The sequence below is a fragment of the Armigeres subalbatus genome, chromosome 2, assembly GCF_024139115.2.
Source record: "Armigeres subalbatus isolate Guangzhou_Male chromosome 2, GZ_Asu_2, whole genome shotgun sequence".
Lineage (NCBI taxonomy): Eukaryota > Metazoa > Arthropoda > Insecta > Diptera > Culicidae > Armigeres > Armigeres subalbatus.
The window spans coordinates 353,119,551-353,142,352 of NC_085140.1; the positions used below are offsets into that span (position 1 = coordinate 353,119,551).

At 40.9% G+C, this 22,802-nt stretch overlaps 1 protein-coding gene across 1 annotated transcript in view; it reads right to left on the bottom strand.

Moving 5' to 3' along the window:
• Positions 1–22,802, bottom strand: part of LOC134217093 (fez family zinc finger protein 1) — a 172,654-nt gene that overhangs the window by 61,924 nt on the left and 87,928 nt on the right. Inside the window, exons 3-7 of the mRNA XM_062695856.1 lie at positions 10,684–11,047; positions 10,508–10,624; positions 10,273–10,451; positions 10,104–10,200; positions 9,840–10,021 (exon numbers count right to left, since the gene is read on the bottom strand). Of these exons, the coding sequence (XP_062551840.1) occupies positions 9,840–10,021; positions 10,104–10,200; positions 10,273–10,451; positions 10,508–10,624; positions 10,684–11,047 (939 nt within the window). The remainder of the gene's footprint in view (positions 1–9,839; positions 10,022–10,103; positions 10,201–10,272; positions 10,452–10,507; positions 10,625–10,683; positions 11,048–22,802) is intronic.

The window sequence follows — 22,802 nt, forward strand, 5'->3', positions numbered from 1 at the left end:
CGGCCAACCCGTTCATGCGTTATTATGCCTCAAAGGAAAAGCAAACTCATATTTATATTAACTGGTTCGCCTTTTGAGCAACTCTCATTTGATTTAAATCAATAACGTCTATGTGATGTGTTCACATATCAAATTTTTACTTTCACTTGACAAAATGGATAAGTATTGAACGTCATCATGTGATTCACCTCGTAGTCTGATTAATATTAGTCATGCTTCAACATAATGTTCGAGAAATCACCTTTCCCCTATTCTCAAAGCGCTCGCCGACACATTAACACCCACTACACGCAAATCCCCGTTCTGGGATCAACTCGACTGGCCACAGCCCTTCAGGGGCGCCACTGATGGAACAAGAATCCTTTATCCTTCCAGATCAAACCAGCGCTGCGTGTTTCGCAATAAAAACCGAAACAGTGATAGGAACAAGCAAACTGAAACTAAACTTCGCTGGTGATATTTCCGGAGCGTCTATTAACACATTCTCCTCACTCCTCATCGCCCCGGTCTGGCACATATGCTCAAAATACGGTCCCAAAGAAGCGCGACAGTCACTTCTGCAGTCATCCGAAAACCGAAACCCGGAAAAGTGATGCACGTATGGATTCCCCCTCTTATCTGACGCGACGACCAACGCCTAGCTCCGGAGCGGCCCAGATTGTGCCAGATGATAACCATTTGTCAGTCCAGTAATTTTATTTAATCTACTTATTTTATTATACGGTCTTCGAGAAGTGCTATATGGGACGGGACACGGCCAAACGTTGCGTTGCAAGTGCGGAGGAATTGAGTTTTTTCCCCGATGCTTCCGCATCAACAACCATCAGCGATCGGACCCGAATGCGCTGCGGGTGGTTAAGTGGGGTCGACTACTGCTGCCTGGTGTGGCAACTGGCACCCGACGAAGACATAATGGTATGCGCAATTTATAATTATTATTTTCCAATAGACTGCGAATGGCTGCGAGGAGCTGTTTTCCGAAGGGGATTAGGCAGGTCGATGGAAGGCAGATGAACCAAAATAGCAATTATGCAAGGCGTGGAACGTGCGTACAACCTCTGCACGGAAGATTAAAGATAATTGCGGCTTCCGATTTCAAGTGTGACATATGGCGCCACTGACTGGAACTGCTGGTGCTCTGTTCGATGAGGTTTGATGTTGTGACCGGTGACGAATCTGGTTTTATGGGTCATTGATGCGATATGGGAGGAAAAAAACTTTAGGGTGCTAGATTCTTTAGAGATAAGTCAAATTCACAGTAATCACAAAATTTTTAACAATATTCAATATATGGAGACGTCATGGGGACTTTTCTTAGTCCTCTCGCTCACGACTCACGACCGTAAAAGCAAAACCATGCTGAAAATGGCATTAAACGAAACAAAGCAATTTTTTCTCTGGTTTTCTAATTCTTGTTCAAATAAGATATTTCAACATATGCAGAACAAGCCTCAAAGTTTGAAAATTAAATAATTATCATTGCTGGTAGCATGATGCGTGTATCCATACCACCAAAAAATCATCTCCAAATCTTCAAGCTACGCAAATGTTGTTTCAGGAAACATTACGACTCCCTCAAGATTCGCGTGCCACAGAATTCACATTTTATGATAACCAAACAAAAGTTTACTATCCCCGCTGCCATCCCATACCTCGTAGTATCGCCTCGCAGCCTTCATGAAACGAAACAGCAGGTCGAGTGTGTTGTTCTTTCTGGCCTGGCAGTTTGTCATGTCGTGGTTTCGCAACGCATAAAATTCTAGAACTGTGAGAACTCACAATCTAGCGTGGTTGAATGTTTACCTAGGCATATGCACTTGTTTTCCCAACCAGAAGAACAAGTGCCTGCCTGATGGCAGTGCCCTGTTATGTTGCAGCCCCGTAGATATGCTCATTTTGGCGCGGTCTGTACGACAGTTGTAATCCAATTATTGTTACGATTATGATTCACCGTCGACACACGCTACGGCACTTGACACAATGCGCGCGCCCAACCGTGCTCGTCTAAAACGCACCAGTTTTGGTACCTACTCTCGGAGGCATGGAAAAATTTCCCGATTAGCACACCACCACCAGGGGAGAATGGTACAATGTGAGTCTCATTAAGTTTTTTTTATTAAATAATAAATATTCGCTCATACCAACTTTTTCTAATAATGAAATAAGTTTTGAGATTCTGTAAATTACAATACTATTTTAATGAAAACGAAGACTTCTTTATAACATATCGCAAAATTATTTCTTTTATCGCGATAGCTTAAAAATAATTTTACCATAAAAACACTAATCTTAACCATGGATTCGAATGCTTGAAACACTCAGTATCATCAGTTCCTATGAGTAAAATCGCCAGTTCAGAATCATTGTTGCATTTTGGTCTATTTCCACACCGTAATGGTGCTGTACTAGAGTAAGTAGTAAACCCAAGTAGGAAGGATTGTGGCGGGAAATTCTCGACCCATAAAAGTTATGACACGTGACCTGATAATGCAGGATAATTTACTTGTTATGATTTTCCCCCTCTTGTTGTAGTGTTTTGGCACGCGAAAGCCTGTTGGCTTTTTTCCCTTTCCCGGGGGCGAAACCAGAGCGAAACGGAGGCCGGTGGCGACGGCGGATAACACGTGTTATTCCGGTGAAAAGCGTTTGGGCAAATAAACGGATATGGCTACTTTTCCGTGTGACACTATGCTGTGGCTGGTGTGATCATGCCCTGCCGATGCCGGTCCTATTCCTTTGAGGGTTCAACTGATGGGTTGAGCGTCTCGCATGGAAATCACTTTGATCACGCCACGGCCGCATACAACCGGGAAACGAAGCGGAGCCGTCGCAGAGGCTAATTGGGAGATTGAAAAGTGGAAAGATTTTTGATTTACTTCGATGACGGCCGATGCCTAGGCGCACTGCACTACTGACTGTAGTAGGTCTGGCAGTGAAATCACTGAAGCAAACGGCACTAATGGGATGAAGACGTTTATGGCTTAATTCAATCAAGTTATGATTAGAAGCCGTTGTGAACGAACGAAGGCACGCGTGGCGCCCGAGCCGAGATGGAATTGGGATCTGTAGGGATTGGAACACTAACCGGGTTGCGTTTTAGTTAATCAGATGCAGTGATTTGGTGTGGGGTTCAATTGATTCGCAGGTAGTGGAAAAATATTACATTTATAACGATAATAATCAGATTTTTGTTTAAAGATTTTTGACACTATTTTGCTGTTTTAGGTAATTGTAGAGAATGACAAATATTTTATTATAATGTTGATGTTTTTCAAGCTAAATGTAAATAACACGATTCAGACAGATTTGGTGTATGCAACTACATATGTAGATTGATTATTTAGGAGGTGATGATGCTATGAATTCGTTCAGCACGAGTGTACTTCTAAGTTGCCTTGCTGCGTACCTTACAACTAGCTAAGTGTTTTCGACAGTGTAGTATTAAAACATCGACGCGCTTGCTCCAATGAACTTGCTGAATGAGAAAATTCTTTGAAAAGTTCAAAGCAATAATGATCCGAATAAAGTGAAATAATCTTCTATGACATAAAGAAGGCAGAATTATGCCAAACTTCTATTATTCCATTATTCCGTATATTATGCCCAACGTCCGTTATGCCTTACGTCCATTACGCCTAACGTACTTATGCATAACGTCCATATGCAAACGTTGCAGGTCCTCGAACTAGTTGGGTACTGTCCATGCAAAATTTCAAAGCAAATGTTATTTTTTCACAATTTTATCAATCTAACTTGTGATTTTTACATGAAGTACTTTTCCATAAACCCGTCGGATATTATAACGACAATTTTTGCTGACGATAGAAAATCTATCCACCGTTTTCAAGCGGTACTAACTAATTCATTTTTATATTAGGGAAATTGTTTCTTTCCGGTGGAAAATCACATAAATAAGAAACATATCAAATTCCCTTTATTTTTTGGTTTTCGATGGGATGAACAAAAAAGCAATGAGATAAAGTCCAATGACCACCGAATCCCGGAATTTGATTGCAGGGTCAATAAAACTATTGCCCACATAAGAAAAAAATTAATCGGGAATGTGCTGTACAAAATTAGTTTTTCGTTTAGCAAAATACTTGTAAATACCAAATTTACTGAACAATTTACCTCCTTTCAAGAGGCTCGGAAGCCTCCTTTCAAGAGGCTCGGAAGCCTCCTTTCAAGAGGCTCGGAAGCCTCCTTTCAAGAGGCTCGGAAGCCTCCTTTCAGGAGGCTCGGAAGCCTCCTTTCAAGAGGCTCGGAAGCCTCCTTTCAAGAGGCTCAGAAGCCTCCGTTCAAGAGGCGCAGAAGCCTGCTTTCCAGAGGTTCAGAAGCCTCCTTTCAAGAGGCGCAGAAGCCTCCTTTCAAGAGGCTCGGAAGCCTCCTTTCAAGAGGCTCGGAAGCCTCCTTTCAAGAGGCTCGGAAGCCTCCTTTCAAGAGGCTCAGAAGCCTCCTTTCAAGAGGCCTCGGAAGCCTCCTTTCAAGAGCTCAGGAAGCCTCCTTTCAAGAGGCTCAGAAGCCTCCTTTCAAGAGAGCTCCAGAAGCCTCCTTTCAAGAGGCTCAGAAGCCTCCTTTCAAGAGGCCTGGAAGCCTCCTTTCAAGAGGCTCGAAGCCTCCTTTCAAGAGGCTCAGAAGCCTCCTTTCAAGAGGCTCCAAGCCTCCTTTCAAGAGGCTCAGAAGCCTCCTTTCAAGAGCTCAAGCCTCCTTTCAAGAGGCCTCAAGCCTCCTTTCAAGAGGCTCAGAAGCCTCCTTTCAAGAGGCTCAGAAGCCTCCTTTCAAGAGGCTCCAGAAGCCTCCTTTCAAGAGGCTCAGGAAGCCTCCTTTCAAGAGGCTCAGGCCTCCTTTCAAGAGGCTCAGAAGCCTCCTTTCAAGAGGCTCAGAAGCCTCCTTTCAAGAGGCTCAAGCCTCCTTTCAAGAGGATCAGAAGCCTCCTTTCAAGAGGATCAGAAGCCTCCTTTCAAGAGGATCAGAAGCCTCCTTTCAAGAGGCTCAGAAGCCTCCTTCAAGAGGATCAGAAGCCTCCTTTCAAGAGGATCAGAAGCCTCCTTTCAAGAGGCCTGGAAGCCTCCTTTCAGGAGGCTCAGAGCCTCCTTTCAAGAGGCTCCAGAAGCCTCCTTTCAAGAGGCTCGGAAGCCTCCTTTCAAGAGGCTCAGGAAGCCTCCTTTCAAGAGGCTCAGAAGCCTCCTTTCAGAGGCTCAGAGCCTCCTTTCAGAGGCTCAAGCCTCCTTTCCAGGAGCTCAGGCCTCCTTTCAAGAGGCTCAGAAGCCTCCTTTCAAGAGGCCTCAGAGCCTCCTTTCAAGAGCTCAGAGCCTCCTTTCAAGAGGCTCAGGAAGCCTCCTTTCAGAGGCTCAGAAGCCTCCTTTCAACAGAGCTCAGAAGCCTCCTTTCAAGAGGCTCAGAAGCCTCCTTTCAAGAGGCTCAGAGCCTCCTTTCAAGAGGCTCAGAAGCCTCCTTTCAAGAGGCTCAGAGCCTCCTTTCAAGAGGCTCAAGCCTCCTTTCAAGAGGCTCAGAAGCCTCCTTTCAAGAGGCTCGGAAGCCTCCTTTCAAGAGGCTCAGAAGCCTCCTTTCAAGAGGCTCAAAGCCTCCTTCAAGAGGCTCGGAAGCCTCCTTTCAAGAGGCTCAGAAGCCTCCTTTCAAGAGGCTCAGAAGCCTCCTTTCAAGAGCTCAAGCCTCCTTTCAAGAGGCTCAGAGCCTCCTTTCAAGAGGCTCAGAAGCCTCCTTTCAAGAGGCTCAGAGCCTCCTTTCAAGAGGCTCAGGAAGCCTCCTTTCAAGAGCTCCAGGAAGCCTCCTTTCAAGAAACTCAAAGCCTCCTTTCAAGAGGCTCAGGAAGCCTCCTTTCAAGAGGCTCAAGCCTCCTTTCAAGAGGCTCAGAAGCCTCCTTTCAAGAGGCCTCAGAGCCTCCTTTCAAGAGCTCAAGCCTCCTTTCAAGAGGCTCAGGCCTCCTTTCAAGAGGCTCAGAAGCCTCCTTTCAAGAGGCTCAGAAGCCTCCTTTCAAGAGGCTCAAGCCTCCTTTCAAGAGGCTCAGAAGCCTCCTTTCAAGAGGCTCAGAAGCCTCCTTTCAAGAGGCCTCAGAAGCCTCCTTTCAAGAGGCTCGGAAGCCTCCTTCAAGAGGCTCAGAGCCTCCTTTCAAGAGGCTCAGAAGCCTCCTTTCAAGAGGCCTCAAAGCCTCCTTTCAAGAGGCTCGGAAGCCTCCTTTCAAGAGGCTCAGGAAGCCTCCTTTCAAGAGGCTCAAGCCTCCTTTCAAGAGGGCTCAGAAGCCTCCTTTCAAGAGGCTCGGAAGCCTCCTTTCAAGAGGCTCGGAAGCCTCCTTTCAAGAGGCTCGGAAGCCTCCTTTCAAGAGGCTCGGAAGCCTCCTTTCAAGAGGCTCGGAAGCCTCCTTTCAAGAGGCTCGGAAGCCTCCTTTCAAGAGGCTCGGAAGCCTCCTCTCAATAGGCAGCTACGTCCCTATGAGCGCGAGAAGTAAAAAATATCAATCCAATTTGGTCCATCTTGAAAATGGTCTCTTATTAGTCCCATTTTATGTGCGCTTATGTGCGTTTTTTTTTTCATGTACGACAATCTACACCCACAAAACAAATCTCGCAATTATTGTACAAAATCTTGGCATACAATTCTACAAGGTTTCAATACAAGAAATGTAAGCTCTTTTATACAGGTACTGTAATTAAAGTAGGGGGAATGGCAGGTTTGGCAGGTTTTGTTTTATTATTGGCAGGGGTTTTTTTTATGACTGACTAGGCTCAAATTTGGCCTAAACATGCTTTGCATATCAAAGCATATTGTGGCCAAATTTCATAAAATTTGGTCGACAAAAACCCCCTGCCAATAATAGAACAAAACCTGCCAAAGCCGTCTTTCCCCCTATACAAAATTTTAAGATTGCAATACAATTGCTTTATTGAAATCTTATTAAATTGTATATACCAAAATTTTATACAGTTTCTGTAAAGTTCTTATGCAGAACTGTATTGAAATCTGCCATCCGCTGGTGCCTGTAGCTTAATATTTGATTAGACTTCTTCTGAACAAACGTTCCTATTGAACAGTTGCATTCCATATTTAATGATAAAAATAAGGTCACTCCTGACGGAATCCATGTTTCAAAGTGCTCGCGTTTTCGGGGGCACACCACTCGATACGGAGGCGACGCACAACTGTCATTTTTGGTGATTTAGCATGCGTGAAATAATAAAAATGACAGTTGTGCGTTTCTTCCGTATCGAGTGGATTCCGTCAGGAGTGACCTTAATAGGCCTGAATAGACCGAACAGGAAATTTGGCCCAATAGGTCGTTCGGCCGACTATGTCATTTGGCCGACGACCTATTGACGTCTCAATTCTCACTTCTCAATCATCATTTCTCATTTCTCACTGCGAAAAGGGAGAAACGAAAAGTTAGAAATGATTTAGGTATTTCCCTTCTTACTTCAATTCTCACTTCTCACTTCCTACTGCAGGGAATCAATATTCGAGCAACGCCTAACAATATAACCTTTATCGTCAACAGAGTTTGTTACTGACAAACGCACCTCGCAACAAGCATTTATCAGAACCCAAACACAATATGACAAGAATCATTTGCCTTGCATGCTCTGATATTTCTGAGAATACGATGCTAATTTTGTAATCATAGTTAGATTCTCTATTTGGCCAACAAACCTATTCTTGCAAATGACCTATTCGGCTGTATTTGGTCAAATGACTTTCGGTCTAATGGTCTGTTCAGCCAAATGATATATTCGACCAAACAACTTTCGGCCAAACAAATATCTGTCAAATGGCATTCTGCCGAAAGGTTTCCGGTCAAACGGCTTTCTTATTGAAGAAGACATCATACTCAAGAGAAAGGTACCAAAGTTTTATGGGCCGTGAAACAACCTTCGTTCCATTAAAATCCCAGGTAAAGTAGCAGAGATTTTTTTTTTTTTTATTGTCTTTATTAATGAGGTTTTCGGCCCTTGACCGGTTCACCTCATAGTAGCAGAGAATTGGTTCTATATTTGTCGCGCGAGTGGCACTCACCTGAATTCCATTTACCCAAAAGACAGATCCTGTCTAAAAATCGGCAATCTGAGACTGCAGTATACCTTGCAAAAAGAACTACAACACAAGAACATGTCAACCAGAACTTAACCGAACTACAATTAACAATCATAAAGCAATGAAATATTCCAAGTCCCTAACAAACAATTTGCAATCCATGTCCCTCGCTTCCGACACTCAACTTGATGTACAAAACAAAATAAAAGCTCCCGTCTACTGAACCGCAGAAAAATCTTTTTTTATGAAACTCCTAAAAAAAGTTTAACGATAATGGAAATTAAAATTTATCTCAATGGGTCCTATTTTTTGCTCATTTTGAGCTTGAATCGTCGGTTTACCGAGCAGTAGTCCGTACCGCGTTCTCAAGTTCTGTGCCCGTTATGAAATTATGAAGAATAAAATCGCGGTTGAATTTTGTGGGGAGTGATTTTTTTCCCGCCGACCAACGCCGCCGCCGCCGCCGCCGCTTCCATTCCGACCATTCATTGCATTGCCTCGTTTGCGTTTTTCCGAGGCTTCCGACTGCTCTTGCCACTCAAACCCATATCCATGGAGACTTGGCGTAGGGATGGAGAAGATTGAAACGGTGCTTGCTGGAAGCAATTCAGTTGGAAATGATTTTTTCCTGCTGTTCATATCCCTCCCGTTCGGTTGGAATAAATTTCCATCCATTTTGGAGCGTCTAGATATTTTTTGTTCGACTGCCTGATGGCGTCGGGGTGTGATTTTCCACCATCTTTTGCTCTCGCTCGCTAGTCTTAAATGAAAAATCAATATTCTATTTTCTTGTGCCTGAAGGATTTTTCGGTACCGTTCTGATGACGAGTGCGGCAGGATTTGTGGAAGGAAAGTGAAAGAAGCATGTGCTTGGTTTTCTCACGACTTCGGTTGCGTTCCAGGCGGGAAAGGGGTTGACAAAAATGGGAAACTTTGTCCGACAACCAAAGGAACAAAGGAACGTCAACAAACCTCAAATTGGGATTAGCAATCCTGGAGGCACCTTCTTCGGGCGAGGAAAGGGAAAGTCTTTACCACACTCCGGCAGTCAAAAGTTCAGGGCACCACAATCTATTTGTGTTACAACGAACAACTACAATGGATTTTCACAGATCTGTGAGTATGAATAGGATTAGACGATGTAAATGATCGCAGTCCCTTCCCATCACCGCTTGCATGCCGTCGGTAGCCTAAAGGGATACCCTTCCCGAGAAGGTGCCAACATAGAACTGTTTTTCGACCTTCGTTGTATCAAAATTGTTAGTTTTTGGTCAGGTCAATTTGGTTGCCTCTCTGTTATTGTGTGTGGTTTTTTGTTTGTAGGGGATTGACAAATTTTGTTTGCTTCCTTGCCTCCGGGACCAGACGGTCAGACAGAGAGTGGAATGCAAATATGTTCTTTTGGATTGCCAGTTAAGGTACAACTTTGGGTAGGATGAAAAAAAATTGTGAACACATGTTATCGAAGCAAAAGCTAGCCGATCGATATCCGATTGAAGGTAAACATTTATTTTGCAATCAGAATGCAGGGGCGACAATTTAGGGAGAAGATGTAAATGTTGTTTTTGGTTATCTAAGATCAGAAGTTTCATAAAGCATTGTTTAAGCTTAAAGTTGTATCGACAACATCAGCATGAAGGTAGGTGAGATGTGCTGGATTTTATGTTTCAAAATCTGTATTATAAAGGAATTGTTAAGTTTTTTATCTCTTCGAATTTGATTTCAAAAGAGAGGAATAAAGCAAGAAACGAATTCAGCCAATATTGTTTTCAAAACGGACATAATAATAGACTTACCGGTATGGATGTAGGTGTGTTTCTTCATATCGCTCTTCTGATGAAACCGTTTCCCGCAAAATCCACATGGGTACGGTCGCGTGTCGCTGTGGATCAGCAGGTGCGTCGACAACGTGCTGGATCGCTTGAACGCCTTCCCGCATTGTTTACATTCGAACACTTTCTCTACACTATGCACAGCTCTGTGAACGATTGCAATGTTCAAAAACAATGGGAAAATCAGTTTGTAAAATCTGCTTGTGTCAATTGACGATCAGCACTTACCTATGTTGACTTAAACTAATTTCGTGGCCAAACGTCTTGTTGCACATCTCGCATGCGTACGGCCGTTTTCCGTTGTGTGACCTCCGCGCGTGCACTTCTAATCCATTGGAAACAGTAAGAAGATTTTCGAATTAATTACATGAACTGGGCAATTTAATTAGACTCCTACCTGGTCGCATTAGCAGGTGATGAGGATGATGCGGGTGGTTGAAATCCAGGTGAGCCGGCGAAGGTCCGTTACCACCTCCACCAGCCACAACAGCACCGGCTGCCGCCGCATTCTGAGCCATAAAATGTCGTAACCTAAGCAGATCCTCCGGCGTAGAGGGGTGATAGCTGCGGGAGAGACTAAGAGTTTCGGTTACAGAGGTGTTTGCTATAAGAACATGACGAGCTCTCCTTACTTGCTTAAGGCTGGATTCAACTGGTGTCCGTGCTGCTGAAGCATCGCGAAGAATGGAAATGGATGAAACAGCGGCCGGCTTAGAAGGCTTTGTTCATAGAACTGGGAATAGTTTGGTCTGAAAGCAGTCAATCATAAATGTTAAACACTCACATCAACAATTCATATTAAACCAACCTAACACATTCGAACGAACTGTTCGACAAAGGCGACTTGGACTTGGGTTCGTTTTCGCGCTTCAGCAAAGCCGAAACCGAGAAGGCTTCCGAGTTTTTCGGGATGTGCGAAATCTCCGTCGTCGGTGACACACTGATCCGCGGTGGTGGAGGTGGCGAGTCTACTTCCAGTTCTATCGACGATGACCGCGATCGAGTGGATCGATCCCGGGACCTCGATCGGCTGCGGGATCGCGACCGCACACTTAAACTACTCGAATCGTACCCGTTCAGGCCCACGTGGCTCACTGGATGGTACACGTTGTTGTTGTCCTCGTCCTCCGATTCGTTCTTGACCAGCCGGCTGATGCCGAATTTGATTTCATCTGCAATGCATAAGGCGAAAAATTAGACTTTATTTATTCAACATCACACAATATTAATCATCGATTAGCTCCGGCGCGGAGGCTCGTTCAGGAAAATCAACAACTGTTCGGATCCACCCCAGCAATTTGGCTGCGCAAAGTAATTTTCACGCTAGATTATCGCCACAATTGGGAAGGATTCAAATCTGGTTCACCGACTACAAAGGCCGAACCCTCGACGGTGACTACATTGAATGGAGGCTGCGGGTCAAGGCAACCGAATCGGAGTTGTGACGAATCGCGTAAATGTGACAAAAATGTTGTTGCTGGATAAGGAAGGATGCGTTTGTGGGTTGAACGGAGGGGTGTTACTGAGCTGATACTCTATTTATGAAAACAGATGTTTTATTTACAGTGGATTATCTACGGAGGCACTGATAGAAATAATTGACGAATTCTGTGCTTCGGAAATATGAGGAACATCATTTGTAACAACGATCATAAAAAGCACTTATTGGTTTATATTTACGAAATCTTCGAGGTTAATATCATTAGCCATTTTGAAGAATTTAAGTTTATGAGTCAGCCTAGGACAGCGAGTAAAGAAATTTCATCAATCAATTTAAGTTTGTAGTTGGAATACGTATTAAAATCGATTCTTTCCCATCTAAGGGATGACCACCAAATAGTCGATTTGGATGAGAAGGCAACTGTAAAGACGCTGGGCCTTACGTGGGAGCCTGCTACAGACACCAGTAAATCAAATTTCCAAATCAATTTGGCTTCCAATGAAGGCCAGGTGGGTCAATCACTCACTACCCTCACCTTTCTCTCCGAGGTTGCACGTCTATTCGACCCCTACGGACTAGTTTGTCCGCTGGATGCTCAATCACGGAAAACTTTTTCTGCCAGAATTGTGGAAAGCTAAGTTAAGTGCTCTTGGGACGAGCCATTAAACCATGAACTGCAGATGCAAAGGTTGCAGTTTGATCCAATCTTTGCGAATTGGATACATTCTCAGTTCCACAGTGGATCGGTTTCGGAAAGGCTCGTGCGCGTTCCATGGATTCAACGACGCAAGTGATAAAGCGTATGCTGTGTTGAGTGTTTTTGCGCTGTATGGACTGGAACAGAAGCATCACTGTCAACTTCGGATGGCCAAAAAAAAGGTTGCGCCATTAGAATATCTTAGCAGGTGAAGAAAGAAGGAACCCAGGTTGGAGGTATCTGTTGCGCTACTGTTGGCCCATGGCAATGAGTTCCTCTCGCCGTGCATAGCTGACACAAAATCATTTCTTTTTTTGGACGGATTGTACACTAGTAAAATTGTGGATTTCCTCACAACCATCAAGATGGCAGACATTTGTAGCGAAACGAGTATCAGACATACAACATTATCAAAAAAGGGCGGAGATTGGAACAATGTCCCGGGAATCTAGAATTTCGCTGATATTATTTCGAGAGGACCAACTCCACATTAAATAGCAAACATTTCTCTGTGGTGGGCTGGTCCATATTGGTTGAAGAAAGATATTCAATCTAAGCCGGCAAGTTCTCAAGTTCCAGAGCATCAGTTTGATCAGGTGACCCTGGAGGAGAGACCACTAGTATTGGACTCTTCCCTCCGAGCGAGATTTTTGCGTTACGTTCAAGTCTGCTGCGTAAATGCGTGAAATGTTCCCGAGTGAAACCAGAAGTTTTCAAACAACTGATTTAAGGGAGATTTGCCACTCGAAAGAGTTTCACCAGCTCCTGTCATCCGAAGGGTGGGAATTGATTATGTTACCTCTGCTTGTCCATATAGAAGTCGTAATAGACCTCACGATTGCAGCATTTCTCGTCGCTCTAAAAGGATTCGTGGCCAGACATGGAAGGCAGATATAAATATTTAATAATTTTGTAAGAGGACACAGCTGAATGAGGTGCACCGAATGTTTTATCAGCAACAGCTTCAATAACATCTGTCAGTGGATCGTTTAAGACGACATTACCATCAAACTTATTCCGGCCAAGTCCCCCAAATTTGACGGTTTGTAAGAGGCCGCAGTTAAATCAATGGAGGCTCAAATGAAAAGGGTAATTGACAACAGGATGCTGAATCCTGACGAGATGAATACCACCGTAGCTCAGACAAAGGCAGGTCTCAATTCGGGGACCTTGACTCCAGTCAGTTTGCGATTTGTAGCATCACGCTTAAGTTTCTCTGACAGAATCGCTTACTCGCCGGAAAATTATTTCGTTCCAAAAAGCGTCAAAACGCAATCGAGGCGTATGTTTTGTTTACAGCTGTTGTTTAACTGAAAGAAGTTGATTCGATGCATTCAACAATGAAGAACATGTAAAAATCATGCAATTATGAAAATTGCGATTCGAACCATGAGCAATTCTGATGGGATTTGACTCACGCATGATTTGAATCGCAGATGAGATTTGAAAATTTGAGATTTTCCAACACTGGACAGTTGATGTAGTTGTTCTGATTATCGAACCTCCAGTGCCGTAACAAGAAGACAAGGCATAAGAATAATCTGGTTGTCGGAGTTATGGTTCTATTGAAGGAGGACAACAGTTCCACTTCTAAAGTGGAGACTGGGACTTGATGGACGGTCAAGGTCACACCACGTTATAGCACACGAACAAGTGGTTCAGGTTGGAGAGGCATCAACGTCGAGTGCATTTTTACCATAATTTATTAGCAGATGATAATTTTCCGTCGAATGCAACTTGTTGTGAGTAAATCGGTTGAGGTTGTTAAAAAATGATTTAGACTTTTTGCCATATTTGGTGCGCTCACACTTACGCTTATTTTTTCTGAATCTATGACAAAAAGTTGAAACACAAAAGGTCGAAAGGACGTAAGATCTAAAGACAAAAGGTCGAAAAGACGTTGGAAGAGACAAAAGTTTGAAAGGACAAAAGGTCTACAGGGAGATAAAATGTCGACAGAGACAAAAGGTCAAAAGGGGAAAAAGGTCAAATGGGACAAAATGTCGAGGGGGACAAAAGGTCGAAAAGGACAAAATGTAAAAGAAAAAGAACGAAGGAAGAAGTAAGAAAGACAAAAATAGTAGTAAGAAGGACAAAGGAAGACGCAAGGAAGAAAATCAGAGAAAGCATAAGGGAGAAGGAAGAAGGTAGAAGAAGGAAGGAAAAAAGAATACTTAGAAATGAAGAAAAAAGCAGGAAAATGGAAAAAATTAAGAAGAAAGAAGGTAGAAGAACAAAGAAAGAAAGAAAAAGAAAAAAGCAATAAGAAGGAATAAGGGAGATGGAATAAGAAAGAAGAACGAAAGAAAATGAAAGCAGGTAAAGGGAAAAAAAATTGCAAGCAAATAGAAGCAAGAAGGAAGAAGTATGCTGTAGAGAGATGACGGAAGAAAGAATGAGGTAGAGATAAGAAAAAAAAAGGAAGAAGAAAGAAGAAACGAGGAAGTAAAAGATTTTTTTTGATCTTTTATTCCTTTCAACTTGTTGTTCCTTTCGACGTTTTGTCCCTTTCGAACTTTTGTCCCTCTTGTCCTTTTATACCACTTGTTCTTTCGACCTTCCGTCTTTCGACTTATTATCTTTCGGCCTTTTGTTCCTTCTACCTTTTGTCCCTAACCCATTTTTTCTAGACTGTTCAACTATACACAAAAATGATGACGAGCTCGGTGGTCTAGTGGCGACCGCTTCTGCCTTATAAGCAGAAGGTCGTGGGTTCAATTCCAGGCTAGTCCCTTTGTTACTTTGCATTATTAACTTAGTTATTTCGGTGTCTCAGGTTCTACCACAACGATTTCCTGAAGTTAAACCTTCCACACGAACAATTTCAAAACGTCCCGTGGCATTCTCTGCATTCTCGGCATCTTTCTTAGGTATATGTCCAACTAAACATCCTTTACCTTCTTCATTCTATTTGAAAGCACGCAGCCAGGACAGATCTCGACCATTGGAGAGCGCATTGCTTACATCTAAGAGATAGTGAATAATCCCAAATCAATATCTGTGGTAACGGATGAAAATGATTCTTCTATCATATAATGCCACCACCAATGCCCACCACCTACGAATTTGTACGAATTGTTCAATGCTGTTCATCTGTACACAAAATTGGGCCGAAATATCAATAAAAAAAACATACCATAAGTCTTGACTTCTGGTGACTGATAGATTCCTAATATTCCTTCAGCATTTTATTAAGGGTGATTGATTGTTCACAGATTTTCATACTTAAAGAATCAATCCGATAAGTGAAGTTAGAATACAATCTCCGGATAAAATTTGAAATTTTCCTGAAACCAACATGTGCAGCATCTAACGACTTCATTCTCATTCTTCTAAAAATTCATTGAATTTACCAGCATTTAGAATGATATTTAAAACATTATTGGGACAAAGAGAAAAAAAACACAAAAACGAGCCACAACCAAATTGATAAAGTAGTTCAAAATTGATTATAATTCCACCACAATGCTGCGGCTCATAAACAACAGCAAATTTGTTGATACTTATACTAGAGAGCTTATCCAACAGAGCTCTGGTCCCCACAAGTCCCTATCTCACGCTTCCACGGTTCGTCCGATGACAAAAGACCGTCAGCTAAGGGTTGTGTACTTAGCTGGTAGTGCAGCCTGGGCACTGTTGTCCTTCTGACATCAGCTAGAGTGAGAAGGTACGCCTCGAGCGTCTGTTCACTAGGAGGTGCGGCTCAAACAGCGTCTGCCTGGTACCCAGCGGCTGATTAACGAAATGTTGTGTCGCGTCAGCTATACCTAAGGTGGCAGCCCCATCATCGCGATGTAGGTAACGCGACCCCGGTAAGGTAGCTTACTGAAGCCTCTCAAATACCACGAAAAATGGAGATAGAAGAAATTTGTTGATATCGGCATTGAAATGTCAGAGAAATTAATATGAAAACTGTTTATTTTCATGCTCGATGATACCTTGTAGAAAACGTTTAACATATCGAAACGTTGGGTATTGGGTTCCACAGTCGATAAATCACATCTAACTTTTACTGCTTTCTTCAAAATATTTGTTCTAATTTTAAAAAAAATTCCAAAATCCTCCAAAAATTTCAATTTTCTTAAAATTTTCTAAAATTACAGACATGTTAGAAGGAATCCGAAATTTCGAATAAAATTTTTCAACATTTACCGTTTTGATTCATAATCATACTACGAACACTTGAGCACTTCTTTAATTTGGGAGGTCTTTATGTACCTGAAAACATATTTTAATAGATCAAGTCTTTCCATCGGGTAGCACAATAATAGAACTTCCATATGCTTGATAATCACATGTGGTTGATTGTTGTAACTGTCAATACAGAATGGTTTTATTCTTCAAACTTTGTCTCGAATGCCGAACACGCATAGTAAAAATTGTCTCAAATTCCAAACACTTTGATTCAAATCCCGAACACCGCATTTAACGCACTTGAATGAAAAATTCCATCTTGATCTAATTGTTGAACAATTCTAATGTCCTTGATATGTAGGTACGCCTGCTGAGAAAATTCGTTTAATACCCCGTAAAACGCCGGAACGACACTCATCTCGTTCAAAGTGCTTGTTCTCAGTAATGCGCTGACCTAATTTCATGACCTCGCGTTTTTATCCAAAGGGGATTAGTAGGACGTTGCTTAGAACTAAGTACCGCTCCGCTAGACCCCGTACCGCGTTCTAAAGAATCAAATATGTCTGAGTTCTTTCGTTTTTTGCTCTTATTGCCAAATTTCTTTAGCAATTAAGTGCCATTAAGCGCTAACGGCACAAAACCAAGTAGAAACATGAAATATATCAAGTAAAAGTGAGTTTAAACGTTTTCCATTTATCTTATTACTGTAGTTATCGATATTGATTCCTTATTTATTATTGACTATACCTCTGATTATGTTTCTTGTAATCTTGTTAACCAATATACCAAATCGTGTTAGACAGGAGAGAAAAACATCACAAACAAATGCGGAGATGACATTTGTTTGTTGAGAATACTATTAGGGACATAATAACAAAACATTCAGAGAAAATTCTTGACGTGCTCCATTGTGATATTCTAGAACTAGCGAAATATTCTGATGTTCAGTTGCAGCAACGGCCTTCAAAATTTCGTCCGCTTCAATCAGAAATCTTCTCAACAGACCCTTAGTCACCTGTCACGATATGATAGGACTATTATCCTACATTTCAATGCTTGCAGGTCATCCAAAACGTTCTTGAGTTCATATCGTCAGATCTACAATCATGTAGAAGCGTGATGCGTGTTTCAAACCAAGCACAAATCATTCTGCTCAGTTCGAAGATATTAGATGATTTATGTGGAAAAAATTGGCTTGTCCGCAAGTGATATTCTAGAATCGTTCTGAAGTGTAGGTCGTAAGGCTTATGCGGTAACGGCCTTCAACAAGTTTATGGCATCTATCTAAACTCTTCCCAACGTATCCTTAAATCTTTTTCGAAGATATGTTGCTGTATTCCAACACACCGAAGACCATCAAAACCTGGAGGTGAGGGCGTCAGATCTACATCCACATAGAAGCGTATGCCGTGTTTCAAACCACGTTCAGGTCATTCTGTTGAATTCAAAGATATCAGACGATTTTGCGAAAATATTCTGCCTGTTGCATAGCGGTATTCTAGAAGTCGCAAAACGCTATGAAGCTTAGGTTGTAAGGCCTATGCAGTAACAGCCTCCAACATGTATTCGACTGCAATCTAAATTCTTCTCGACAGACCCTTAGACGCCTGTCTAGATATGTTGGATCTGTTATCCTTCAATTCAGCGTACGCAAGTCCATCCAAAACGTTCTTGAGTTCAGGTCGTCAGATCTACAATCATGTAGAAGCGAAATGGGTGTTCCTAACCAAGCTCAGGCTTTTCTGCCCAGTTCAAAGATATCAAAGGGTCTTTGCGGATCATATGATTTCTGTGGATCTGCACATTATGGCTTTACTCATAGTGACGTTCTGAAACATACCAAACGTTCTGACGTTTAGGTCATAGGAACTACGCATTGCGGCATTTATCAAACACTCTCAACAGTTGCTTAGATACTTGATCAGATATGTGATACCAATCTTGCTGCATTTGAATACACCGAAAGCCACCCAAACCATATGTCAGTTCAGGTCGTCAGATATAAAATTATGAAGCGTAATTCGGGTATTAAACCACGCTTAGGTCATCGTGCTCAGCTCACAGATATCATATGATTTTTGTGGGAATATTCATAATACTTCATAGTGATATTCCAGAATTCGCGGAAACATTCAGAAGTATGGGTAGTAAGATCTATGCAATAACGGCATCCTAAAAGCTTTCGGCATCTATTAAAATCTGTTTTCAACAGATCCTTGAATAACTGCCAGATTATGTGAGATCTATCCTCAAGGTCAAAATAACCGTACTAATTCCCCATGAGTCCGAGGTCATGAAATTCGATTGGTATATCAATGAGAAAGAGCATTTTTAATAAGGTGACTGACTTTTATAAGAACTGTTTCCAATTTGTTACCTTCGTGAATAAAAAGTGAATAAAAAATCCACATCTTTAAAAATTTTAAAATTTTTAGGCTTTTTTTTCCAAATTTTCAATTTTTCAATAATTTTAGAAATTTTCATTGGAAATTTCCAAAACTGAGACCCGACAATTGATGTCCACAACATTGACATAGTTCAAAATGACGGCCGTATAGACCAATGCAATCAGCCGGCCAGACCGGTAGATATGTATAATACATCGAATAATTAGGTACACTGGGGGAAGTGGAAGAGGAAAAATCGATAGTGCATGTTTGAATTAGTGTAAAACCAGTTTAAATGATTTAAATGCGTTCAATCAAAATGGGCTATCAAAAACAGTCAATTTTGCACCAACTGTGCGGTAATTCATACCATTTTGGTCGCTTTAAATTTATGGAAATAGATTTTAAAATTAGGGGTTGTTTTTCCACTTTCCCTAGTGGGATGGGTTAAGTGGAAGACCCATGTTGCCTTGACTTTCAATAGTGATGAGTAGTTGCATATAACTAAAATCAATACGATAATTACTCTGAGTATCTTTTGTGGAATAATTTCATACCTTAACGGAATAGATCCTCAAGTAATTCTCGTAATAGCTAGGGGAGGGCTGGTTTTGCCTTCTCGGACACTAAGTGTACGTAAAGTCTATATGTTCGCTCCAAAGATGAACATTTTAAAGGAAAAATGGGACTTACAGGGTTATAAACTAATCAACTTAGTTTAACGAATTGAGATGATGTCTGTATGTGCGTATTTGTATGTATGTGTGTTCGCAAAGCACGTACAAAATTATCAGCTATTCTTAAGCACTTGTCCTTAACCGATTTGTTCGCAAAAAATTGCATTCAACGGCGAAACTTGTTAGGAATAAAAATTAATGTGAATTATACAATGTATTTACCTATCAGTGCTATTTTTATCTTTCTTATATATTTTTTTCATATGTAAAACATGTGAAAGGCATCAGTACCGATAGGTGGATTAATCAGGCATTTTCTCATTTATATGAGTCTAATCACCACTGGAATCACCATGATGACAAAGAAGGGACATATTAAGATTCACAGCTATCAAAATAAACCCTGGAAGGAAGAAAAAAAAATGCGTAATTAGAACATTATCCACTTCCCCCGCAGTGTTTGATACCTGGGGTAAGTGTAAAATCTTTGAATTATTCGCTTTCTTGGTACAAACCACTACCAATTGAATGGGATTAGTTTAATTGTATTGTAATGGTCACCTGTGATATAAATTCACTTGAAAAAAGAACAATTGCTGCAAATAAGAATTAATTTTATGAATGCAAATATCAATTTTTCGCGAAATCTAAAATTACAGTGCAAGCGTTAACCGTGTTAGTGTATGTGTTATACAAATTTCAACATAGTATTAGTGTGAGCATCAAAGTATAACATTGCATGATGCTATGATGTGGTAAAAACTGTAAAGTATGTACAATTCCAATTTTTCGAGTCGATTTTTACACTTACCCCCTTTTTCCACTTCCCCCAGTGTACCTTACCTATATGTATGGTCACCATCCAGAATTTTGTTTTGTCGTCTTTGGTCCAAATGGACGCTACCTCATCGAGTGTGATTGGTTTCTGTTCAATAAACTCATTGGCGTAACTAAAGAAAAATTCTTGGGGGGGCTACATTTTTTTAATTTTTTTTTCGTCAGAGCCATATTTCAATACACTCATAATAGACTCGAATAAATATTAAAAATGATGTTCATTGATTTCAGCCCTCGTGATATTAAAAACAATCCAGGAAATCTTGATAGGTTTCGAAAACAAAATGAGCTTAGCCAAACAAAAAAAAGTCTGGAGCTTTAAAAATCCATCCAATACGATTCCAAGTTCTCTTTCATTTAATAGTAAGTTACCTCTTCTTGAAATTTCAGGATTTGCTAAAATATCATATCTAGAATATCAAGAAACCTAGCAATAACTGCATAATTTCTAGTACACTTGACCGGACAATTCTTCAGCAAGAAAATGCATTCAAAAGAAATGTTATTTATCTTTTCGAGAGATCTCACGATCTCTTGATACGCTTGTTTTAATTGATTTTCTTATATACACAGAAAAAAATAATGAAAAATAAACAGCGCGTAAGACTTGACATGCGGAAATTTACGCTATTCTACGCTGAAATGGGCCTCTTCCTAACAAGATTGCTTACAACTTGTATACAATATTGACGATTCACGTCAAATATTGTATACATTTAGGCTATATCCCGTTTGGAATTACGCTAACAATGGCGTTCCATTTATGTGCATGATTTTAAGCGTAAATTTCAGTGATTTTTTTTATCTGTGTACGAATCCCTGGAATAACTTAAAAACCTAAAAAATAAGGATTTGTTAGAAATTCTTCGGTAATCTAAACAATCTATGTTTATTTTAAACTTAAATAATTTACCTTTCCCATCAAACATTGTATCTCGTTTTATTGTCTCAGTAAATTCTTTGGTTTATTTAATGTCAACTTTCCCAAAGAACCCATAAGTTTTAAGTCTCTAACTATTTTTAAAATCGAAAACAAAAACCGAAAAAGTGCTGCACGTGTGAACCGGCCTGAAAAATTCATCCGATGTTCGTTCAAAATCGGGCAAATGTTAGGCCAATCTTAAAAAACATCGATTTTTGTTTTAAATTTAAAAAGTACGTCAGAAAACATGGGTTCTTTGGGAAAGTTGATCTTAAATAAGCCAAAGAATCGATTGAGTGAATAAAATTTTTATGACGGGAAAGGTCAATTTTAATACAATATACAATGTCTCAGTCTTTAGTATTTTAGTTGAATTTTCGTCTTCCAATCTAAACTTCAGAGTAGTTTATTTGTTTGTTATTTTGGTCTGTTACTCTTATTGATCAGCAAGAAATCGCTGTTCCTACTTCAACTACTTTCATCAATGATACCTGGTGTTAAGAATCAAGGGAGCGTATTGTACTTCGTATTCAGCATTATTATCGCAAGATAAAACAATTGCTGTAATGTTTCAAAGAGAGAAATAATTAAGAGAATTCATATACATATGTGCAATACTTATGCGAAGTAGCCAAAATTCTAGGGGGGCTAATTTTATCCTAGGTGGGGCTAAAGCCCCCCCTAGCCCACCTGTAGTTTCGCCAATGAATAAACTTCTTTCAATGGACGCTATTTAGAAGCTTGGTTCGTCCCAAAACAACATCGGCAATCGATTTTACAGTTCCGCTCATCAGACATAATTGATAGACATTAGACTCTGTTCGAAATTAGACTTTTCGCTCCTCTGATTGTGATCCCAAGCAGGTTAGTCGGTTATGCCGGATAAAGCGATATTGATAGGGTTGTTCATCGACTTCTTTGGGGAATATCATTTTGCTTATGAGCACAATATAAGCTAAGTGTTATAAACATTAAGATTGCAGAAATTCTTCAAAAAAAAAAAATTATTTAATGTTAACATTTGCCTTTTTAAAATCCCTCCCAATTTTGAGCTTATTTAGCAATAATTTGGCGTAATTGCAGTCTTCAAAAGTTCCTTTGCAATTCACATCGATGCAAAATTAAAGGAGCAGGAGAATGCATGCTCCCTTTTTGCAAGTGATCATTATTTCCTTCGAAGCTACTAGTTATTGAGAATGACAACAACGAATCCACGACAAGTTGAGCAAAAGAAGCACGTGAATCAGTGATTATCACCGATTATCGTATAATCGCCGATGGAAAGAGATTGAATCAAATTATTCAGCTGAAACCACTGCAAATTGTAAAAAAAGGTGGATCAAGTGGCATTCAAAGGTTGTACCGTAAATTTAGGACGAATCTGAGTAAGTGTGTCGAACCCGTAATTGATATTTTCATATAACGTAACAACATAAGAAATTAGGCTGAAAATTCTAAAAATTTACTTAGCAGTTATATCAGACCAATGAAAGGCCACAACTGATTGATGGCGATTTTAATTTTCATAATGTGTGGTAGATCCATCAATTTTCTGATTACTGATTGAGGGCCAATCAGAGCCAATCGCAGTTGAACCCACAGCTGCAGCTAAGACAACAAATCCATGCTAATAGGACTTAATTCGATCTTGTTGAAACTGTTGTCCACTCTTTAACGAGTTGACCGGAACGGTCGATGCGACGGAAGACGCTACGCGGTGGCATGTTTCCAGTCGTCTTTATGATTTCCTCATTGGTGAACTCTGTTTATGTGGACGGCCACCCCCGTTCAAGGCAGACAGACAATCGTAGACGGAAATTGATAAATAATTA